Raw genomic sequence first — 24,618 nt, 5'->3', positions numbered from 1 at the left:
GCACGTTTTCATGAGGGACTTTGCAGGTCTTAGAGCACGGACTGTGCTGTCTTAAGGCTCAGTCAACAAAATCTCCAACCATGAAACCCAGGATTGGAGCCTTTTTCCTACTTCACAGTGGGATGCGGTGTGACTTTGGCTCCAAGAGGAAGCTCCACGGCATCTTTGAAATCCATAGGAAATAGAACTACTCGTGGTAGCCACATGCTCACAGAGGTCCCTGGCAGCAGGGTTAGTGGGGAGACACCACCCTTTGTGGCTTGTAAACAGAAGGCATCAATAAAAGGAGGGAGCAAGAAACAACCTAAATGTCCATCGACAGACGAATGGATAAAGAAGATGTGGTACATATATACAATGGAATACTACTCAGCCATAACAAAGATGAAATAATGTCTAGTTATTTCAGAATGAAATAATGTCTAGTTCCATGGATGGAACTAGAGATTATCATACTAAGTGAAGTAAGTCAGAAAAAGAAAGACAAATACCATATGATATCACTTACATGTGGGATCTAAAATATGACACAAATGAGCTTATTTATGAAACAGAAACAGACTCACAGGCATAGAGAACAGACTTGTGGTTGCCAAGGGGGAAGGGGGCGGCAGAGGGATGGAGTGGGAGTTTGGCAGATGCAAACTATTATGTATAGAATGGATAAACAACAAGGTCCTACTGTATAGCACAGGGAATTATAGTCAATATCCTGTGATAAGCCATAATGGAAAAGAACATGAAAAAGGATGTATATGTATGTATAACGGAATCACTTTGCTGTACAGCAGAAATTAACACAACACTGTAAATCAACTATACTTCAATAAAATAAATTTTTTAAAAATAAAATAAATAAAATTTAAAAATTAAAGGACAGAGCAGAAGGATATGTGAGCACACATAAAGCCCTCCTTGAGATCTCAAGAATAAACAGTGGCGCTTTTTGCTGGTGCTGAGGTTGTGCAGGTAGTAAAGCCTATGAAACAAGTGTTATCACTGCTAACATAATCACATTTGAATCTAGAGGTGCATAAGCGCCTCGTTTACTTCGTCCTCTTGTCAGCATCTTATTTACTCCTTTCTCTGTCTCCTCTCCACAGATATGTAAAATCTCAAAAAGTATTATATTGTATGTGCATGTACAAGTATATTGCTTAATATACAATATATATTCCTAAGCTATTTACATTGTTATTGAAAAGATGCTCTTAAGACATCTGTTTGCTACTAACAGCTCACTTAATATTTTTTATGTCTTTCAAGATTCCTTGCAGAACAGTTAATCATATGCACAGTATTTTCATACACTGGGGATCTTTATAAAATTAATACTTCTCTGGAATGGAAACAACCATGTCGCTCTTGAAATATTGAATTTTTTTAGTGTTTGTGAATTGGGAGTCAAGTGATTTCTTTTTCAGCCAGGAGGAAATCCTCATCCAGCTGTAGTTTTTTCTGGGCTGAAAAGAGTCAGCTAGAAAGAGAGAACTGTCAAAATCACAGAGGAGTCTGATGAAGCGGAGTGGTGTGTTGAGTCAGCGCCCAGAAGAGACAGAGGTGGGATATAAACCCTCTGACTTTATTTTCAAGCTTGGCATTTCAAGTAAAAGAGAAACTGGCCTCCCAGGAGATAAGTTTCCCAGTAGAAGTTCCTGGCACACTTTCTGCCTTCATTCTATTCTCGTTTAATCTCTCTATCAGGAGTCTTGAGTGCCATAGAAGAGATGAAACCCATTACTTTTAGCCTTGGAAAAGCAAGACAAATTAGAGTGAAGTAAATAAAAACACCATCCTTCTCTTTCAATGTGGAAATTGAACAAGCCTGATTCTACCCTTAGTTTCCACCCAAGCAGTTCTTAAAAGGAGTAAAACGTCTCATCACTGAGGCTTTAGTAACATCGAGAGTTTCTGCAGGAACCAACTTCAGCAAGGTAAGACTTGGAAAATGCACTGAATTCCTCAGATGAAAGGCCATTGTTAAAAACAAAATGGATTAATGATTTTGTAGTGGAAGTACTTCTGGCTCTCAGGGGTCATTACCGAGAAATAGACACCTTTTCCTGCCATGACGAAGTGCTGGAGTAATGTGGGTGATAAACAGATCTACTCTCAGATGCTGGAACTGCCAACCTTTGCAGGAAAGTAAGGGACACTCACCTCATGCCAGCAGCTGTACATGACTTCATATATGGAAATCGGTGCCAGGTGAGGTCGGTACAGCCTGAAGCCTTTAGAAATCGCTTCCACAACTTGCAAATTTGACTTATTTTCAAAAGGCATTTTTCCTTCTGTAAAAACTTCCCACATCAAAACTCCTGCAAATAAAATGCATGAAAATAAGAGGTTAGAGAAATGGTTACTTGGAACTGAAACAGCTGTTTCAAGTTACAACCCCTTATTTTCCTCCTGCAGTCACTGAGTTACAATCATCCAGAATGACAGCAGTTCTATCTAGGAAGCAGACCCTGTGCATCTTACTTTTTGAAGAGGCCTATGAACTGAATATATTCCAAGTGAAAACAATGCCTTTCCTTTTCCATTGGTCATGACTGCCTCCTTATTGGAAGAAAAATGCCGGCAGCATCTTCATTTCAAAGTACTGCTCATGTCTCCACACCCTGAAATCAATGAAACTTTGCCATTCCATAGAAAATGACAGAATTGTGTGATCCCCTGCTGCCTGCTAAAGCCAAGAGTTTACCAGCCAGTAGATAGCATGCGTTCCCATCTTCCCACTGAAAGACTGCTGGGTAGAGTCCCAGAAAATCTGGCAGGGGCTCTGTTTATAAGTAGGTGTTCAAAAATCATTGATTGAGTGATGAAACTCCTTCAAGGCTCCCAATTTGAGTTCATTTAATTACTCTACAAATATGTATTAGGTATTGATCAGAGGCCAGGCCTGTGCTAGAGCCAGAGAATTCTTAAGACTGAAACCAGTCTATGTGCTCAAGAAGCTCACTGTACAGTGAGGAAGAAAGACAAGTGGTCAGGGAAAACTCAAGGAGCTCTAAATGTTCTACAACCACCAGGTGAGATCCTTGTGTTGCTGTCCACTGGTCTCACAACTTAACTGCTCTCCCGTAGAGCTTATAATGTCACCTGCCGAGACTACCACATGTCAGTCGAGCGCTAATGAGATCAATACAAGCTTAACCTTATTGTGGGCAATAATATTCACACCTTTTGAGGGTGCAGATGTCTCTCCAAAGCCAAGAAGCCATCCAGAAAGGTACAGGTGAAAGAGAATAGATAGATTATTATACATTTGTTGCCATTTTTTGAAAGTCAACTCAAAGAACAAACTCCATGGGACAGAGGTCCACAGTATCTCTTTTTCAATGAAGAACATTACCCAATATAAACAGCAATGGATAGATCCCAAGGAAGCCTATGTCTAATTTCACAAAATAGGAAGGTGATAATGTAAATGAGACGGCATCACTCAAAGTCAGACAATGAAGTTTATTAATTACACTCAAGATTTAACGATGGCGTAAGATCAGTTTTTCTTGCAGGTCTCTGTGGTGTGGGAAAGTTGGCTGAGTTTGTTTTCTAGATCAGTAGACTCTGTTATGGTTTTACAGCAAGTGCTCAGTGGGAAGGGAAAAGACCCAAGAGGCAAACTTCATGTAAGAAGGTGTATGACACCAGTTGCCAAAGACAGCCTGTGTTTAGAACACCTAAGACAGAAACACAGTTATAAGAAGACCTTTAGCTACATCATATTAAGAAATCAAAGTTAAAACAGCAATCCCTATTTTATGAGAACCTACTGTATAGCACAGGGAACTCAGTGCTCTCTGGTGACCTAAATGAGAAGGAAATCCAAAAAAGAGGGGACATATGTATACATATAGCTGATTCACTTTGCTGTACAGTATAAACTAACACAATACGGTAAAGCAAATATACTCCAATAAAAAAATAAATTTTTTTTTAAAAAAGAGCAATCTCTATTTTATTAAATCAAGCTCCAACAAATGAACATCGAATTCACTCACCAAATGACCAGACATCAGATTTGCTGCTATACTTATTGAAATGGAAAACTTCAGGAGGGGACCACTTGACTGGGAACTTGGCTCCAGAAGAACTGATATATTCATCATCCAAAACGTACCTAGGGTCATCAGATTTCAGAGCACATTGTGTTAATTACCTCTAAGTTCAGTTTACTTCAAATCCTTTTAGTTAACTCTGATTTCTAAAAGACAAAGTATTTTCCACAGAAAGCTTCAGTATACCTTCTCTTCTTGCTATCAAAGTGATAAAGTAGCCCTTATAGAGTTTCCTCCTTAAACCAAGCCTCAACTGCATTTATTGTATTTGGATCTCAGAAAACCACAGCAATTCTTCAGTCTGAAACATGCTCCACTGATTAGTTATGATAAATTCTTAATTCTGCAAAGAAGCATGCTGAATGCGCTAACAACCAAGGTTATTTTTTTAAAAAGATAAATAGATGTGAAAGAATAAACTCGAAGTTTGATGCCTTATTTTCTTTCTATATACATATAATTTTTGCAGAACAGAGAAGGGGAAAAATAAAAGTATTTGAACGTAATACATTTGGTGTGTAAAATCTCTAATGCCTTTATTCAAATGGAAATAAATCAGGAACAACTATCATCTCCTTTAAAAAAAATAACAACAATAAAATTAAACCCTCTCTCTTTTTTGAAAATCATACACAGTAACATCCAAGTGCGGGAATCTGGAGAAAAGAGAGGATAGCTAACGTGTGCTGTGTAGCTCCTTGAGTATGCAATATAGTATTTTTGAAATACTATATATATATATATATATATATAGTATACTATATATACTATATATATTAAATATAAAATTAATATATTTATTAATGCTTCCCCACACACCCACTTGTTTCACACATACCTTACCTCACCGCACCTTTAAGTCCTTTATTGAGCCAGAGGTCATTCTACTAGAGGAAAGAATGAATAACAGAAAACGAAAGGAAAAGAGCCATTTTTTTTATAGCTTTTGAGTTTCAAAAGTCTAGACTTTCCAGAGAAGGAGAAGGACTGAGTTATGAACAAAATATCTGGGAGAATGGCTCATGAATATGAATGATATCTCACTACCACCACCATCCATTCTGCTACAAAAATATCCCTTGTGCTGGGGGTGTGGGAGAGATTCAAAAGGAAAGGGAAGGAGTATTAGACACTAGGGGGTGGCTGAGGTAGGGTCCTTTACCCTGCACCCTATGAGGGCTGCCCTAGTCACACTGCAGCAAAAGAAGACCCCACTGCCCTACAGTCGGTTGGTGGGATTCAAGAGCAAAACAGAACCTGTGTCCTCTTTCCCAGGCCAAGCCCTGGGAAACACAGAAAGATTCCAGAGGACAAATGGCTATGGGTGTGCCAAGGCAGACGGGGCCTTAGCCACGTGGAGAGCTCTAGACATGGCGAATGTCAGAAATGAAGGAATCTTACAGGCAGAAATTCAAGATGAGTCAGCGGCCATCTGTGTGGATGGCCAGCCAAAGACAAAAGAGGAGGATGGTGGCTGTAAGGAAGCCAGTGTCAATGGATAACAACAGGGACCAGACAGGCCATCTCCAGTATGTGGCCCCATGAGACACACAGAATTTGGACTGTGACCCTGAAAAGCGTCAAGGAGAAACCCTGAAATCACTGGGATGAAATTTCTAGCAACATGAAGGAAAGGAGATAAAAAATGTAAACTGCACTGAGTTGCTGAAAATAAGGTCAGATGATTCACACTCTTGTGCTGTAGGCTTAGAGTCAGCTACTACACTTGATAAGAGAAATGTATGATGATGACAGAAAAATCAGAGCTGAGAAAATAAATTTATTCTTTCTCTATTTCAGAAATATACATATATAAGGAAAGCTTTTTTCTTAACCTTATATATATGACAAGTAGACTGAGAAATTCTTTTGAATTTTAAGATATGACATAGTTTTATTAATAACCGCCTGAAAGAAGATCAGAAGAATAGCCCACAGCCTCCGTTTCCCTCACAGCTAACACTGGTGCATGTCCTAAGGTTCAAAGTGGGTCAGCAGGCCATACAATCACATAAACACTGCCCTCAGAGAAAGAAAAAACAAAGCCAAAAACATCTTCGATTTGTCTGTAGACTAATGTAAGATTCCCTCCTGTGAGTAAACAAACAAAAAAGAATATCACATACCTTGTCATTCCAAAGTCCGAAATTTTTACTATACTTGTAGAACTGACCAAACAATTCCTCGCGGCCTATAGGGAGAAGAAAAGAACCCACGTGTGAATACAAAGTTTCTCTTTCCAGAGTTTCTACTCTCCTTTTCCTTAGTTTCTTTGGGCCCCAGCACTACCTCTCTGTGTGAACAGCCATGTTATTTCATGGTGATACCTATCGATGCTACATATGATTTAATGTATCTGCCCTCGTGTGATGGATTTTAATGACTTTTCAAAGAAATGACAAAAAATGAAAAGAAATTTTAACACTTTTCCTTTTTAAAATGTGTAATCTTTCTCAAGAAGTATCCTTGATAAGTGCATCTTGGTATAAAAAATAGTGTGTATTTAAAATTTTCTCTTCATAAATAAAAAGAGGAAAGTCCAATATGCATGAAAAATAACAGATCGTCACTATATATCTTTGGGATAGTCATTATATATAATTGCTAATAAAAACAAAGAAACTGTATCTTAAAACTTACATTTCATTGAACATAACTCTTTACCATATTTTCATATTTATTAAATTACCACAGTGAGCTAAATATAGTACTATATAATTCAGAAACAATCTATTTGATGCCAAAACAATCCATTTTCAGTCAGCTTAGTCAGGAGAATCATTGACTTGGTTATTTAGTCTCATGTAGGCCAGTGGTTTGATAGAATTTTTCTCTTTTGAGCTAATTTGTGGTTCAGTTAGTTCAAAAACAAAAGCAAAAAACTTGAAATGGAGAGCCAGAAGGAGCCAGTTTGGAAGATGTTGACAAGCGCCAGCAAATGATCTCAAAGCTAAACCACATGGCAAACCCTCGACCGAGAAAAGACTCATAGTTGGCTAATATATTTTAAGTGGCATGTAGGTGGAGAAAACAGAACTCAAAGGAAAGCAATCAAGGAAGGAACCAAGACTAGGAGGGTCTGCAGGAAGCCACCTGGAGCAAATAGAATGACCAGAACTGTCACCTGACTGAATTTTGAATTCTAATCCTTATCAGGAAGGACAAACTGCAGAGACCAGGAAAGTGAGTTAGGTGGAATTGATACCAGATCCATACATTCAAAAATGTGCTCAATGGCTACTATGGGCTGGACCCTGGGGAATGTGCCACGAGGCACGCAAAACAATGGTCGAGCATTGCTGAGCTTTTCTATGTGCCGGACACTGTTCTAAGTGCTTACGCATATTAATTCATGTAATCCTCCCAACAAGTCCATATGTGGGAGGTGCTATAATTAACACCACTTTACTAGTTAACTAGCTTACTCAAGGTCACATGGCTAGTAAGAAACAAAAGCGAGATTTCAACTAGCTCTTGAGCAGGGCTCTCAATCTTGACTGCACAGTGGACTCACCAGGGAAATTTTCCAAAAATGCTGATGACTAGATCCTACCCGCAGAGATTCTGATTTCATTGGTCAGGGGTATGGGCTGGGTACTGTGATGTTTTTAAACCTCCCAGGTGATTCTAATGCACAGCTAAGTTTGAGAGTCATTGCTTGGCAACTTGTATTCTCATAATGCTGAACTGCAGCTCAGAAGTCTATGCCTTGATGTCAAGGAGTTTAGAGTCTAATATTTGTGTAAACAACTATTATAGGAAGTAGTAAATAATAAATGCTCTGACAGTTCTAAGTCATGTGTAGGGCAAGCAGTGGTGTTCTAGGGCCAATGAAATTATGCCTCCTTTCTCTCCCCCAAATATTCCAGCCTGAATGATAAATAATACGGTCACTCGTGATGGCTGATGGAAGTTCAGGATTACCTCTAGATGACAGTATCAGGGACCTCTCAGAAATTCTCAAATTCTCATTGGATTTAATTTGGGAACTTAGAAATGAGGCATGGAAGGACATAGAAGGAATAGTATGAACATCATGAATAAATATGGAGCAGATAGAAAATGTTTTTCAAGGGGAGGTAGCAAGGCAGGGAAGCAGAGCTATTTGCTTTTGGGGCAAGTCAAACTTCAATCTTCTTTGTTTGGAGAGCTGTTCTGAGCACTATGCAACAGAATGGTTTAGCATTTTGACTCCTTCCCAATAATGCCAGTAGTGCTGCTGTGATACTGCAAGAACCTAACTACCTCCACCTGAGGCAGTTTCACCCCTGGGTGAGACCCACTGGGGTTCTTCAGCATTGTATCCAGCACCTGGCAGAGTGTGTGGCATATATAGGCACTCAATACATATTTGATTATTGGTTGAAAGAAAGAAAGATAGAAGGAAGGAAGAAGGGGGGGGGGAAGAGGAAAGAAATGTAAATTAGTTTGTTAGTTGATTAGTGTGGTGATTAATTACTTCAAGGTGTATTTAGAGTAACATCTTACTTGGCTCCAGCATCAATGAGCAATTAAAAATAAAGCTACATGTCGCAACAGGTTACACAAATAGGAAAATGTTTAAAAATTAAGTCAAAGAATGCATTATTTAAAGTATTGAAAGTCCTAACTTATCATGTCCTTCTGAATACAAGTATAATATATACATAATCAGCAAATTTGCACTGTACTTACTAAATCCCTGTGGATAAAGCAGTTTCTCTCCAGATACTCCATTCCTTCACAGATATCTTGACATGCACTCAATAGCATCTCCTTCCTAAGTTTTCCTTTCCTCTCTCTGAGATAGTTAAGCAGGCAACCATTTTCCATAAACTCCGTCACAATATAAAGGGGCTTCTGCTGTATACACACTCCATAAAGCTGAACGAGCCTTGAATGAGACAACTTCCTGGTGAAAAAAACACAGACCCGAATCGTTTTTGCATTCTGAAGTGTTTGAAATCAACTGGTGATATTTACCAGCTCCATATAATGTTCATCATCAAACTATGATTAAAATTAACCCAACCACAGAGAAAGTAGAACAGTTTCCTTTCTACTTTATGTGCTGAGAAAGTGGGGTTGAGAGTTTACGCAGTACTTTCTAAGTCACTGTACATACAGAATAGTACATGCCCATGTTCTGCTTTTCTCTTTTCCATTTTGTAAGCCTTTTGCTTCCTCAGTACTGCTGCTCCTTGCCCAGTTCCTGTTCCCTGAGTTTCAACCTCCCCAACTGCAGCTGCTTAGACAAAAAATTCTGGACAGACAGGAGGGAGGAAAGAGTGATTGATGCGCATTAAATTCTAAAGAATAAAGGCATTTAAAGGAAATTTTTAGAATAAGTTAAGACTGAAAAACATTTACCAACGTGAAACCCTTCTCTGTATTTAGTAATTACACACACACACACACACACACACAAGTCCTCAAATACTGCCTGTTAAAGTACACACACTAAAATAATCTTTTTTTTTTTTTAATTTATTTTTGGCTGTGTTGGGTCTTCGTTGCTGCGCGCGGGCTTTCTCTAGTTGTGGCGAGCAGGGGCTACTCTTCGTTGCGCTGCGTGGGCTCCTCATTGCGGTGGCTTCTCTTGTTGCAGAGCAGGGGCTCTAGGCGCCCTGGCTTCAGTAGTTGTGGCTCGCGGGCTCTAGAGCGCAGGCTCAGTAGTTGTGGCCCATGGGCTTAGATGCTCCACAGCATGTGGGATCTTCCCGGCCAGGGCTTGAACCTGTGTCCCCTGCATTGGCAGGCAGATTCTTAACCACTGAGCCACCAAGGAAGCCCCCTAAAATAATCTTTTTAGTCATTTATACTTCAAAAGTTTATTGTTTCTTCTCGACTATAGTATTCAGGTTTTAGAGAAATTAGAATTACTTATATATTTTTACTATTATAAATGTAATTAGTTCACGTATTTTCCTATATGTACTGCTACTAATAGGCTACATCCAGAGATACAAACCCACAGTTGATCAACTAAAATAAAGGATCCTTTAAAAGCAATGCAGTGTTATAATAATTTAAAGAAAATGTCATGCTCCTAAACAAAAGAGCTGAATTCAAGTTGTTTTATCTCCTATTGATGCATGACCAGGAGCAACTTATTTAAAATTTCTAAGCCTCAGTTTTTTCACATGTAAAATAAGGATAATAAAACCTGTCCTTCTTTCTTCCAATGAATATTAAATGAGATAATGTATGTGAATGTATTATAAAAAGTATAAACCATGGTAAAAATATAAAGATAAAATTTTAAATTTTAGTAGAAATTTATGGGCTGAAAAAAAGACTGGTTTTCTTTCATTTTCCTAAATAATCTTTTAGCAGGTACTCTGGAAACACCATGAGTACAGGCCCCCAATTTAGGCTATATTCTAAAATATGGTAATTAAGAACACAGTAGAGATTTGAAGTTACTCTGCTAGTGCACTGGAAAAACTACATGGGATGACAATTTTGGTGAACAATTATGGCCCCTACTATAAGATCTGGCATATAGTAGTTGCTCAATAAATATTTGTTGATTATTATGTTAGCCAAGACTATGGACTTTGTACCCAGACAGTTCACAGTTTTGATTACAATTAGACACTACCAATGTTTTGTTGAGGAACTGTGGGCAAATTACATAAGTTTTCAAAATTTCCTTTTTATCATGTATAAAATTGGGGTCGTTTCTTTTTTTTTAATTAATTTTTTTATACAGCAGGTTCTTATTAGTCATCCATTTTATACATATTAGTGTATACATGTTAATCCCAGTCTCCCAATTCATCACACCACCACCACCACCCCCACCCGCCACTTTCCCCCCTTGGTGTCCATACGTTTGTTCTCTACATCTGTGTCTCTACTTCTGCCCTGCAAACGGGTCATCTGTACCATTTTTCTAGGTTCCACATATATGCGTTAATATACAATATTTGTTTTTCTCTTCCTCACTTACTTCACTCTCTATGACAGTCTCTAGATTCATCCACATCTCTGCAAATGACCCAATTTCATTCCTTTTTATGGCTGAGTAATATTCCATTGTATATATGTACCACATCTTCTTTACCATTCGTCTGTCAAAGGGCATTTAGGTTGCTTCCATGACCTGGCTATTGTAAATAGTGCTGCAATGAACATTAGGGTGTATGTGTCTTTTTGAATTACGGTTTTTTCTGGGTATATGCCAAGTAGTGGGATTGCTGGGTCATGTGGTAATTCTATTTTTAGTTTTTAAGCAACCTCCATACTGTTCTCCATAGTGCCTGTATCAATTTACATTCCCACCAACAGGGCAAGAGGGTTCCCTTTTCTCCACACCCTCTCTAGCATTTGTTGTTTGTAGATTTTCTGATGATGCCCATTCTAACTGCTGTGAGGTTATTACCTCATTGTAGTTTTGATTTGCATTTCTCTAATAATTAGTAATGTTGAGCAGCTTTTCATGTGCTTCTTGGCCATCTGTATGCCTTCTTTGGAGAAATGTCTATTTAGGTCTTCTGCCCATTTTTGGATTGGGTTGTTTGTTTTTTTAATATTGAGCTGCATGAGCTGTTTATATATTTGGGAGATTAATCCTTTGTCTGTTGATTCATTTGCAAATATTTTCTCCCATTTTAAGGGTTGTCTTTTCGTCTTGCTTGTAGTTTCCTTTGCTGTGCAAAAGCTTTAAAGTTTCATGAGGTCCATTTGTTTATTTTTGTTTTTATTTCCATTACTCTAGGAGGTGGATCAAAAAAGATCTTGCTGGGATTTATGTCAAAGAGTGTTCTTCCTATGTTTTCATCGAAGAGTTTTATAGTGTCTGGTCCTACACTTAGGTCTCTATCCATTTTGAGTTTATTTTTCTGTATGGTGTTAGGGAGTGTTCTAATTTCATTCTTTTACATGGAACTGTCCAGTTTCCCAGAACCACTTATTGAAAGGACTGTCTTTTATCCATTGTATATCCTTGCCTCCTATGTCATAGATTAGTTGACCACAGGTGCGTGGGTTTATCTCTGGGCTTTCTATCCTGTTCCATTGATCTATGTTTCTGTTTTTGTGCCAGTACCATATTGTCTTGATTACTGTAGCTTTGTAGTATAATCTGAAGCCAGGGAGTCTGATTCCTCCAGCTCTGTTTTTTTCCCTCAAGACTGCTTTGGCTATTCGGCGTCTTTTGTGTCTCCATACAAATTTTAAGATTTTTTGTTCTAGTTCTGTAAAATATGCCATTGGTAATTTGATAGGGATTGCATTGAATCTGTAGATTGCTATGGATAGTATAGTCATTTTCACAATACTGATTCTTCCAATCCGAGATCATGGTATATATCTCTATCTGTTGGTAACATCTTTAATTTCTTTCATCAGTGTCTTATAGTTTTCTGCATAAAGGTCTTCTGTCTCCCTAGGTAGGTTTATTCCTTGGTGTTTTCTTCTTTTTATTGCAGTGGTAAATGGGAGTGTTTCCTTAATTTCTCTTTAAGATTTTTCATCATTAGTGTATAGGAATGCAAGAGATTTCTGTGCATTAATTTTGTATCCTGCAACTTTACCAAATTCATTGATTAGCTCTAGTAGTTTTCTGGCAGCATCTTTAGGATTCTCTATGTATAGTATCATGTCATCTGCAAACAGTGACAGTTTTACTTCTTCTTTTCCAATTTGTATTCCTTTTATTTCTTTTTCTTCTCTGATTGCCATGGCTAGGACTTCCAAAACTATGTTGAATAATAGTGGCAAGAGTGGACATCCTTGTCTTGTTCCTGATTTTAGGAGGAAATGCTTTCAGCTTTTCACCATTGAGAATGATGTTTTCTGTGGGTTTGTCATATATGGCCTTTATTATGTTGAGGTACGTTTCCTCTATGCCCACTTTCTGGAGACTTTTTATCATAAATCGGTGTTGAATTTTGTCAAAAGCTTTTTCTGCATGTATTGAGATGATCATATGGTTTTTCTTCTTCAATTTGTTAATATGGTGTATCACATGGATTGATTTGCGTATATTGAAGAATCCTTGCATCCCTGGAATAAATACCACTTGATCATGGTGTATGATCCTTTTAATGTGTTGCTGGATTTGGTTTGCTAGTATTTTGTTGAGGATTTTTCCATCTATATTCAACAGTGATATTGGTCTGTAATTTTCTTTTTTGGGAGTATCTTTGTCTGGTTTTGGTATCAGAGTGATGGTGGCCTCATAGAATGAGTTTGGGAGTATTCCTTCCTGTGCAATTTTTTGGAAGAGTTTAGAAGGATGGGTGTTAGCTCTTCTCTAAACGTTTTATAGAATTCACCTGTGAAGCCATCTGGTCCTGGACTTTTGTTTCTTGGAAGATTTTCAATCACAGCTTCAATTTCATTACTTGTGATTGGTCTGTTTATATTTTCTATTTCTTCCTGGTTCAGTTGTGGAAGGTTAAACCTTTCTAAGAATTTGTCCATTTCTTCCAGGTTGTCCATTTTATTGGCATAGAGTTGCTTGTAGTAGTCTCTTAGGATGCTCTATATTTCTGCGGTGTCTGTTGTAACTTCTCCTTTTACATTTCTAATTTTACTGATTTGACTCCTCTCTCTCTTTTTCTTGATGAGTCTGGCTAATGGTTTATCAATTTGTTTATCTTCTCAAAGAACCAGCTTTTATTTTTATTGATCTTTGCTATTGTTTTCTTTTTTTCTATTTCATTTATTTCTGCTCTGATCTTTATGATTTCTTTCCTTCTACTAACTTTGGGTTTTGTTTGTTCTTCTTCCTCTAGATCCTTTAGGTGTAAGTTTACATTGTTTTGAGATTTTTCTTCTTTCTTGAGATAGGCTTGTATTGCTATGAACTTCCCTCTTAGAACTGCTTTTGCTGCATCCCATACATTTTTGGATCGTTGTGTTTTCATTGTCATTTGTCTCTAAGTATTTTTTATTCCCTCTTTGATTTCTTCAGTAATTTCTTGTTTATTTAGTAAAGAATTGTTTAGCCTCCACGTGTTTGTGTTTTTTTACGTTTTTTTCCCCGTAACTGATTTCTAATCTCATAGCATTGTGGTCAGAAAAGAGGCTTGATATGATTTCAATTTTCTTAAATTTACTGAGGCTTGATTTGTGACCCAAGATGTGATCTATCCTGGAGAATGTTCCGTGTGCACTTGAGAAGAAAGTGTAATCTGCTGTTTTTGGATGGAATATCCTATAAATATCAATTAAATCTATCTGGTCTATAGTGTCATTTAAAGCTTGTGTTTCCTTATTAATTTTCTGTTTGGATGATCTGTCCATTGGTGAAAGTGAGGTGTTAAAGTCCCCCAATATTACTGTGTTACTGTTGATTTCCTCTTTTATAACTGTTAGCAGTTGCCTTATGTATTGAGGTGCTCCTATGTTGGGTGCATATATATTTATAATTGTTATATCTTCTTCTTGGATTGATCCCTTGATCATTATGTAGTGTCCTTCCTTGTCTCTTATAACATTCTTTATTTTAAAGTCTATTTTATCTAATACGAGAATTGCTACTCCAGCTTTCTTTTGATTTCCATTTGCATGGAATATCTTTTTCCATCCCCTCACTTTCAGTCTGTATGTGTCCCTAGGTCTGAAGTGAGTCTCTTGTAGACAGCATATAGATAGGTCTTGTTTTTGTATCCATTCAGCGAGCCTGTCTTTTGGTTGGAGCATTTAATCCATTCACGTTTAAGGTAATTATCAATATGTATGTTCCTATAACAATATTCTTAATTGTTTTGAGTTTGTTTTTGTAGGTTCTTTTCATCTCTTGTGTTTCCCACTTAGAGAAGCTCCTTTAGCATTTGTTGTAGACCTGGTTTGGTGGTGCTGAATTCTCTTAGCTTTTGCTTGTCTGTAAAGCTTTTGATTTCTCCGTCGAATCTGAATGACATCCTTGCCAGGTAATCTTGGTTGTAGGTTCTTCTCTTTCATCACTTTAAATATATCATGCCACTCCCTCTGGCTTGTAGAGCTTCTGCTGAGAAATCAGCTGTTAACCTTATGGGAGTTCCCTTGTATGTTGTCATTTTTCCCTCGTTGCTTTCAATAATTTTTCTTGCTTTCTTAATTTTTGCCAATTTGATTACTATGTGTCTCAGCTTGTTTCTCCTTGGGTTTATCCTGCCTGGGACTGTCTGCGCTTCCTGGACTTGGGTGGCTATTTCCTTTCCCATGTTAGGAAAGTTGTTGACTATAATCTCTTCAAATATTTTCTCAGGTCCTTTCTCTCTCTCTTCTCCTTCTGGAACCCCTATAATGCGAATGTTGTAGTGTTTAATGTTGTCCCAGAGGTCTCTTAGGCTGTCTTCATTTCTTTTCATTCTTTTTTCTTTATTTTGTTCTGTGGCAGTGAATTCCACCATTCTGTCTTCCAGGTCACTTATCCGTTCTTCTGCCTCAGTTATTCTGCTATTGATTCCTTCTAGTATATTTTTCATTTCAGTTATTGTATTGTTCATCTCTGTTTGTTTGTTCTTTAATTCTTCTAGGTCTCTGTTAAACATTTCTTGGATCTTCTCAATCTTTGCCTCCATTCTTTTTCCGAGGTCCTTGATCATCTTCACTATCATTATTCTGAATCCTTTTTCTAGAAGGTTTCCTATCTCTACTTCATTTAGTTGTTTTTCTGGGGGTTTATCTTATTCCTTCATCTGGTACATAGTCTTCTGCCTTTTCATCTTGTCTATCTTTCTGTAAATGTGGTTTTTGTTCCACAGCCTGCAGGATTGTAGTTCTTCTTGCTTCTGCTGTCTGCCCTCTGGTGGATGAGGCTATCTAAGAGGCTTGTGCAAGTTTCCTGATGGGAGGCACTGGTGGTGGGTAGAGCTGGGTGTTGCTCTGGTGGGCTGAGCTCAGTAAAACTTTAATCTGCTTGTCTGCTGATGGGTGGGGCTGGGTTCCCTCCCTGTTGGTTGTCTGGCCTGAGGCAACCCAACACTGGAGCCTACCCAGCTCTTTTGTGGGGCTAATGGTGGACTCTGGGAAGGCTCACGCCAAGAAGTACTCCCCAGAACTTCTGCTGCCAGTGTCCTTGTCCTCATGGTGAGACACAGCCATCCCCCACCTCTGCAGGAGACCCTCCAACACTAGCAGGTAGGTCTGGTTCAGTCTCCTATGGGGTCACTGCTCCTTCCCCTGGGTTCCGATGCACACACTACTTTGTGTGTGCCCTCCAAGAGTGGAGTCTCTGTTTCCTCGAGTCCTGTCAAAGTCCTGCAATCAAATTCCTTCAAAATCTGATTCTCTAGGAATTCCTCCTCCTGTTGCCGGACCCCCAGGTTGGAAGCCTGACATGGGGCTCAGAACCTTCTCTCCAGTGGGTGAACTTCTGTGGTATAAGTGTTCTCCAATTTGTGAGTCACCCACCCAGCAGTTATGGGATTTGATTTTATTGTGATTGCGCCCTCCTACTGTCTTATTGTGGTTTCTCCTTTGCCTTTGGATGTGTGGTATCTTTTTCGGTGAGTTCCAGGGTCTTCCTGTAGATGACTGTTCAGCAGTCAGCAGTGATTCCAAGGCTCTCGCAAGAGGGAGTGAGCACATGTCCTTCTACTCCGCTATCTTGGACCAATCTCTAAAATTGGGGTCTTAATAGAACCTACCTCATAGAAATGTGGTGAGGATTCATTAACTCATTCAATAATACACAAATATTTGTTGAACACCAACTACATGCTAGCTATTATTTTAAGCACTCACCCGGTTGTAGAAGAGAGATAAATAAGGTCCCATTATCATGGAGCTTACGTTCTACTGGGGGAGAAACAAAACAAATACACGTGAAGCTTGGGAGTAGTGACAAGTGCTTTGATGGAACTAATACAAGGTGATACAACAGAAAGCATTTGGGGGTGGGACTGCCAATTAAACAGGGTAGACAGGGGAGATCTCCTGGTAGAGGTGACATTTAAGCTGTATGCTTACAAAAAGGAAGGTAATATGCCAAGCTGTATATTCTTGGCAGATAGAGCCCAATGTATGTCAGCTATTTAACTTTTTAAAGATGAATGTATTTGCAAAAGGACATTAGAATGGGACTTTTCCTGCCTCGCTATCAAAAAATCAGGAAAAGGGCTTCCCTGGTGGCTCAGTGGTTGAGAGTCCGCCTGCCAATGCAGGGGATACGGGTTCGTGCCCCGGTCCGGGAAGATCCCACATGCCGCAGAGCGGCTGGGCCCGTGAGCCATGGCCGCTGAGCCTGTGCATCTGGAGCCTGTGCTCCACAACGGGAGAGGCCACAACAGTGAGAGGCCTGCATACTGAAAAAAAAAAAAAAAAAAAATCAGGAGAAAAAATCAACTGTGTTCAAACCCAAGAACACATTATGTCCATCTGAAATGACTTAAAAATAAGCATGTAGCCTCATTCCTGCCTCCATAAACTGCCAGGAACTATTTCTCTTCTCCACACTCTACTCAGACACTCAAGTAACCAGAGAGCAACAACCCAAACATTCAAATAAAAAGAACTGTACTTTATCAAAAGGGATCCTAACAATGTATTATGATATTTGAAGTAAAAGTGATACCTTTTCCCCAAAAGTTTAAATTGCCTTTATGAGATGTATATATTTATTTATTTGTTTGTTTATTTATTTATTTTAATTTTTGGCCGCGGCATGCGGGATCTTAGTTCCCCGACCAGGGATCAAACCTGTGCTCCCTGCCTTGGGAGTGTGGAATCTTAACCACTGGACTGGGGAAGTCCCCAGATGCATATATTTAAACATCTCAGAAGGGGGATTTAAATTCTGATTCTTTCTTTTTGATAGGGATTCTAATACGACTTCAACTTTCCCTGAATCATATGTCTCCCCTTCGTTCTTTTCTTATTGTACCTATTTAATCCAATACACAGGAATATAATTTTTGTCTGTCCTTTAGATGTAGGAAAACCATGGTCTGATGCAGGTAGTATCAGGGAGCAAAGGCCGGTAGGGTAACCAAGGGGCACAAAAACATCTTTGAGAAACTGATACCACTGGAAAGTTGTGTTTATCATTAACTTCTCTCAGAATTCATTTTATTCTAAGTGGATGGAAAGAATATTTTGATAGTACTTGGAGTATGGGTTGAGAGCCCCAAGAGACACATTGCTCTGCCTTCAAATAATGGATCAAGTTAATCACCACTGGTTTTGGGGGGTTTGCTTTTGTTTTTGTCAACTGGGGTCTGCAAATTTGGAAGAGAACTAAATCGCTTTGGATAATAAAACGGAATCTAGGTAATGCCACCTGCGGTCTTCCTTTTTTACCACATTGCTCTTCCTCTAAGTAAATGTTCAACAAGTACTTAAAGAATATTGATTTGAATTGTGCCAAATTATTGGCCTATCCTGGTCCAGCCTAGGTTACTGACATAAACCATAGCCACAGGTTTGACTGAGGCAAAAGGCTGAATCTGGGAAATCCCAGAAGCTAAGAGCAGTGTCCAATGATCTGCAAAGAGCCACTTCTGTTAGACCTCATGATTCTTGAATTCTCTGAAAGCAAATAGTATATCCTTATATTACTATTTAGACAAAATCAAGATTTTTGTTTCTGGGAAAAGGAAAAAAAATGTAGTCATTAAGCACCTATTACTGAGCTGAAAAGAACACATCTACTTGTCATTTTCATAGATTATCTCATTCAATTCACACGCTGATCCAGTGAGTGAGGTATTGTTATCCCCATTTTACAGGTGAGGAAATTGAGGCTTAGAAAAGTGAAATAACTCACCCAGGTCACACAGAGGTCAAATAATTTGCCCAGGTCCCACAACTAGCTTGGGCAGAGTTGTGACACAAATCCAGATGTGACTGACTCCAAAATCTGTGTTCTTTCCATGACACCAGGATGTTGTACGATACTTATCTGGGTATTGTATGTACTTACATCATCACTTTAGCCTCTTCAATGAAATCCTCTTCAGACATGGAGCCTTCATTGATGGCCTTGATAGCTACCTGGACATGTGCTCGCCATTGGCCTAAATAGACCACCCCAAACTGGCCGTTTCCAATCTCCTTTACAAAAGCCAACTCAGATGGATCTATCTCCCACTTTTCTGGAAAAGTAAAACATGCACATTACAAATAAGGAAAAACATGTTAAATTTTTAGAGCTAGAAAAGATTTAGGAATTTTCTTGACCTATTCTCTTCTTTTTCAGAGAGGTTTAAAAAATTGATAAATGAGTGGAAAGGACCTGTAACCATTTTTAATACTCTTATTGTGGCTTAAAAGTATAATTCCAGAATTCAAGTATAAAAATACAAACCTCACTTACTTGGAGAGGAATTATGGATATCAAAACATGCTTTCTCTTTCCAGAGAGACCCAGGATGAAACAGTTCTGTACCTTTCTAAACTAAACCTGCCGAAACCAGACCTGGAGCCTAAATATTTATGTCCCCAGTCTGTTTTTATCCTGGTGAGTAAACTTGTGAGATTAGATAAAATTTGGGGTCCCCCATCTCAGTTTCTTTTATTGTTCCTTTGCCCACTCCCACCCCTAAAGGGCTTTCCTGCCCTTTCTCCTTTGTGAAAAGTCTAATCAATTCACCTGATAAATATTTTCAATATTAAGATTCTAACCCATATCTAAGTGTATGTTTGAAATGATGCTTGCATTACTGAATATTTCTCACTCTACAGAAGTAAATCAAGAAAAAAAGAACTGTTTTTAAAATAACCCTTTGGAAAACTGAGAGTTAAATCTTAACTTTTTAGTAACCACTTTTATACAGCAACACCACCATCTGCTGGAACTTTAAAATAATGCATTTAAAAGAATTGTAATGGCCAGTGACCCCTTGTACCACCAGGCTTTGCAAGGTACTCCCCTTCCCAATAGTAGGTGTGTTTTTAAAATAACATGGGAGAATATATTCATGACCTTGGGACTGACATAGATTTATTCAACAGAATATAACTATAAAGGAGAATACTGATAGATTAAATTTCATAAAAATCCTATTTATCAAATACACCCCATTAAGAAAATGAAAAGGTAAGCCACAGACGGGGAGAAAATATTTCTTAAAACATATAACCAACAAAGAATTCCTATTCAAAGTAAGAATAAATCGATTAGGAAAAGGCAGATAATCCTATTCTTTAAGGGTTAAAAATAACTTGAATAGTGTATTCTCTCACAAAAGAGAATATCCAAATGGTCACTGAACCTATGAGAAGTTGATCAACATAATTAGTCATCAGGGAAATGCATATTTAAACCAAAATGAGATACCACTACACATGCACCAGATTGGCTAAAATGAAAACAGAAACCAAACCAAACAAAAACCACAAGAATACCAAATATTGGCAAGGGCAAAGATGTGGAACACCTGAGACATCCATACACTCTTTATTAAAGTATAATCTGGTATAAATTCTTTAGAAAACTGACTAAATCTGAGTATGTTCATACGCTACGACCCAGCAATTCTACTTTTAAGTATATATCCATCATTGTCGGGGCATATGTGTGTGTTAAACGTTATCAAAAGGCATACAAGAATGTTCATAATAATGTTATTTAGAAAAGCCAAAAACTGGTTAGAACCCAAAAGGCTATCTGAAGAAGGATGGGCAAATCCATTGCGGTGTAGTCTTGCAACATAGCAGTTCACCGCAATGCAGGTGGACCAACCACACCCAGCATGGTGGGTGAATTCACATGTGGAAGGATGGAAGAAAGAAGCCAGACATGGATGCCCGGTGTCCAATTTCATTTATATAAGGTAGTCAAAACCAGACCACATTACTCAGGCTCTAGACTTACGAACTGTGCACTCTTCTGGATATTGAAAAATTGAAAAGTTTATTTTTTAATTAAAAACGACCATGTTTGGGCTTCCCTGGTGGCGCAGTGGTTGAGAGTCCGCCTGCCGATGCAGGGGACACGGGTTTGTGCCCCGGTCCGGGAAGATCCCACATGCCGCGGAGCGGCTGGGCCCGTGAGCCATGGCCGCTGAGCCTGCGCATCCGGAGCCTGTGCTCCACAGCGGGAGGGACCACAACAGTGAGAGGCCCGCGTACCGCAAAAAAAACAAAAAAAAAACAACCATGTTTAACTTAGATAAATGGCTAATGATAGAATTTTTTAAACATATAGTATTTATTGGGCAGAGGAATAATCTAGGCACCCATAACACCCTGAAATCACCTTTCCATCCCAATTCACAGCGACCCTGAGTCCTGCTTATCTGCTACACAATAATTGTGTTATCTTTTTTTTTCAGTATATTCTGAGTCCCCCTAATGAGATAAATTTAAGGAAATAAAGTATCAACAAATTAGAAAGCAGGATTCTTTGGCTCTTATTTATTCTCACAGATTTGCAACTATCACATTCACTAGAAAATAGTTCAAATCAAACTTGGTCCAAGTTCTATTCGAAAAAGGTGACAAGGACACTTTTAGCAACTCATTTTAGCAGGTTCTCTTGGGGAGAAGTCATTTCCCAGCCACCCACATAACCAGAGAGCAACAACCCAAACGTTCAAATAAAAAGAACTGGAATTTATCAAAAGGGTTCCAAATAATGTATAATGAAATTTGAAGTAAAAGTGAAACATTTTCCCCCAAAGTTTAAATGCCCTTAGGAGCTGCATATATTTAAACATCTCAGAAGGGAGATTTAAACTTTGAGGAGAAATGCAGCTAGACAGACTCTACCTCAAAAGAGCTGAGAATTTAAAGAACATAGAGGGAACTTGGGATAGGTTCTTCACTGGATTTGAATTTTACTTGAGCACATATGCATACTTTACCATAGCTAAAACCAGCTGTGGCCGGCAAACAACTGCCCATCAGCCCAACTGGGTGGCGGAGACGGGACATGAGCCCTGGGGAGAAAAAAAGTCAGCATTTCAGTCCTAGTTACTAGCACAAAAGAAAAAGCCAAATATACTAGAATATAGTGCTATTCCTTAAATAGATCAGGCAAAAAAGCATTCTACAGTTAGTCTGTTTGCTTATTTTTCCCATTAGAAAAACACCTTTCACAAAATAATATATGCTCATTGAACAGAAACTAAAGAATCCAAGAAAATACAAAGATGAAATAAAGGTCCCTTACAAAATCTTAGTATTCAGAGATACACTGTTATCACTTTGGTGAACATCTTCGCAAAAATTTCCTTATGCGTGTTTGAAACATCTGATATGTTTCACAGCAATGTAAATGTTTTGCTCCAAGATTTTTACACCCAAAATGTAATTGACATGTGTCAATGACTATAAATAGACCTTAATATTATTTCCAAGATTTCACTATTGTAAAATATGCTGTATATTTTTGAACATATATCTGTATGCACCTCTCAAATTATTGCCTCAGGCATAAATTTCTTAAAATGTGACTTCATGATCAAAGAGTGTCTAGAAAGTTTGTACTAATTCATTCAACCACCAACAGTGTCTAAGTGTACCCATTTCCCCATCCTCCTCTTGAGAGTAGTTTATTATTATTTTTTAATAGCATGGTAGAGTAATGAGACTTCTTTTGATTGGGTCCACATGTAGTATTCCATAGAGTCAATTTCAGTTTTTGTTCAACAAACATTTATTATTTATTTCTTCAACTAACATTTCTTGAAAGACTGCTTTGTGCCAAGCATTATCTACATGGTGGGAGACAGCAGTAAGACAGCGATGGTCCCTACTCTCATGAAGCTTACATTCCAGTGGGAACAGAGAAAATAAAGAAGTACATGCACACACAAGAAGAAGCAGATGATGAGTCGATGAAGCAGATGAAGTAGAGTGGATGAAATAGAGCTTCTTTAGAATGAGTGCCCACAGGAGGCCTTTCTGACAAGATGACAGCTATGCTGACATTGATGGATGAGTAGCCATCTTACAAGGATCAGAAGGAACAGCATTCCAGGCAGATGGAACAGCATGTGCAAAGGCTGGAAGACAGACAGGAACAAACTTGGCCAACATAAGAACAGAAAGCAGCATTATTAAGTGCCCAATGTGTGTAAGACACCTCTCTAAGTAGATCCCAAAGATTCCAGAGGACCAAAGATGAGGAAAATGAGGACTCTGCACACAGGGGCTCCATCTCAGTGAGGGAAGACAGGCAGAGAGAGGCAATTTCAATGTAAAAGGAGTAAGTTCTGTGATGAAGATACGCAAGGTGCTCTGGGACACAGAGGAAGAGCACCTCGGACATTGTTGGATTCAAAGAAGTCTTCTGTCAGGAGATGATACCTGAGATGGATCTGACAAAAGGAGTCCACATTGTAGGCAGAGGTAGTAGCATAAGATGATATTGATACTTAGAGGTATGATGCAGGAAGAGCTATTTGAGCAAAGAGTGAGAGGTAGAAGGGGCAAGAAATTATACATGAGAGGTAGGTTATATTCTGGTTGTGGTCAAGGCCTTGTATGCTTTGCAAAGGAGCATTACATCTTCCTGCAGGTGGGAGGGAGCCATTGAAAGATCCTAAATAAGGAAGTGGTGTAGTCAGATTTACATTTTGATACATCCTTCTGGCATCAGTATAGAGGATGGATGAGGGGAAGTCAACCTTGAAGGCAACAAGACCAGAGAAGAGGCCACTGTAATTATCTAAGTGAACAATGATTAGGGCAGTACTAGTACACAGGGAGAGGCAGGGACCTACATGAGACATATATAGGATATGAAATTCATTGCACTTGATAATTAATCAGAAGTGCAAGGAGAATGGATGTATCTATTCTGACTTCCATGTTTCCAGCCCCTGTAATTGGCAAGATGATGATACGATTATCTGATGATGATACACCAGGAAGAGTAAATTTGGAAGGAAAGTAGTAGTATAAGATGAAGAGCTCCATTTCCTCATTGAAGTTCAGGGCATGTGGGATTGCAGGTATCTGTGTCTACCAGGCAGGAGAATCATGCAATTGAAGTATAGTTGATGTACAATATTATGTAAGTTACAGGTGTAGTGTAGTGTTTCGCAATTTTTAAAGATTGTACTCCATTCATAGTTATTATAAAATATTGGCTATATTCTCTGTGTTGTACAATACATCCTTGTTAACTTATTTTATACATAATAGTTTGTACCCCTTAGACTTCAATTTTCTTAATGAAGTAGATGGTTAGGCAATTTACTCAAGGGCAGTGGATAATACTAGAAAGGGGGTCTTGAGGAGAATGGTAGAAGTTTGAACAGAAAACAGGAAAGGATGCTTACCAGTGACTCTGAAGACCTAGCTGGGGTTAGAGCCCTCATGAAGTTGGGACTCATGATCAAAATAAAGAACATAATAGGAATTTCCTTAAGACCCTAACACCTTCCTCTAACTTCAAAGTTTTTGTTTGCCAAATGTTTTTATTCTGTGAATTACTACCAGTGGTTTAGTGATGGTTTGTCTCTCTGATAGAAAAAAAAAAAGTCTGTCACTCTCTTTGCATTGTCCTTACTTCTGGTAAAGAGATGGACTGTCATGAGCTAAATTGATCAGAAGTCAAAAAGTAGATGGGATAGTCATGGGTTTCAATTCACAGCCTCATCTGGATCCTCCAATGATCTAAGTTGCCTCTTTCTGGAGGAGATGACAGTCATTAAACACAGACTCTGGAGCCAGTAGGTTCTACGGCTCC

General features: G+C 38.5%; 1 protein-coding gene across 1 annotated transcript in view; it reads right to left on the bottom strand.

Annotated features, from left to right (window-relative positions):
• The window catches only part of TXK (TXK tyrosine kinase), a 47,112-nt gene that overhangs the window by 1,257 nt on the left and 21,237 nt on the right, over positions 1–24,618 (bottom strand). Inside the window, exons 8-13 of the mRNA XM_004268291.3 lie at positions 21,785–21,859; positions 18,901–19,072; positions 8,736–8,952; positions 6,188–6,252; positions 4,005–4,123; positions 2,161–2,318 (exon numbers count right to left, since the gene is read on the bottom strand). Of these exons, the coding sequence (XP_004268339.1) occupies positions 2,161–2,318; positions 4,005–4,123; positions 6,188–6,252; positions 8,736–8,952; positions 18,901–19,072; positions 21,785–21,859 (806 nt within the window). The remainder of the gene's footprint in view (positions 1–2,160; positions 2,319–4,004; positions 4,124–6,187; positions 6,253–8,735; positions 8,953–18,900; positions 19,073–21,784; positions 21,860–24,618) is intronic.

Source organism: Orcinus orca, chromosome 4 (assembly GCF_937001465.1).
Source record: "Orcinus orca chromosome 4, mOrcOrc1.1, whole genome shotgun sequence".
In the NCBI taxonomy this organism is placed as follows: domain Eukaryota; kingdom Metazoa; phylum Chordata; class Mammalia; order Artiodactyla; family Delphinidae; genus Orcinus; species Orcinus orca.
The sequence above is the reverse complement of the archived record's forward strand: the minus strand, read 5'-3'. Positions and strand labels throughout refer to the sequence as shown.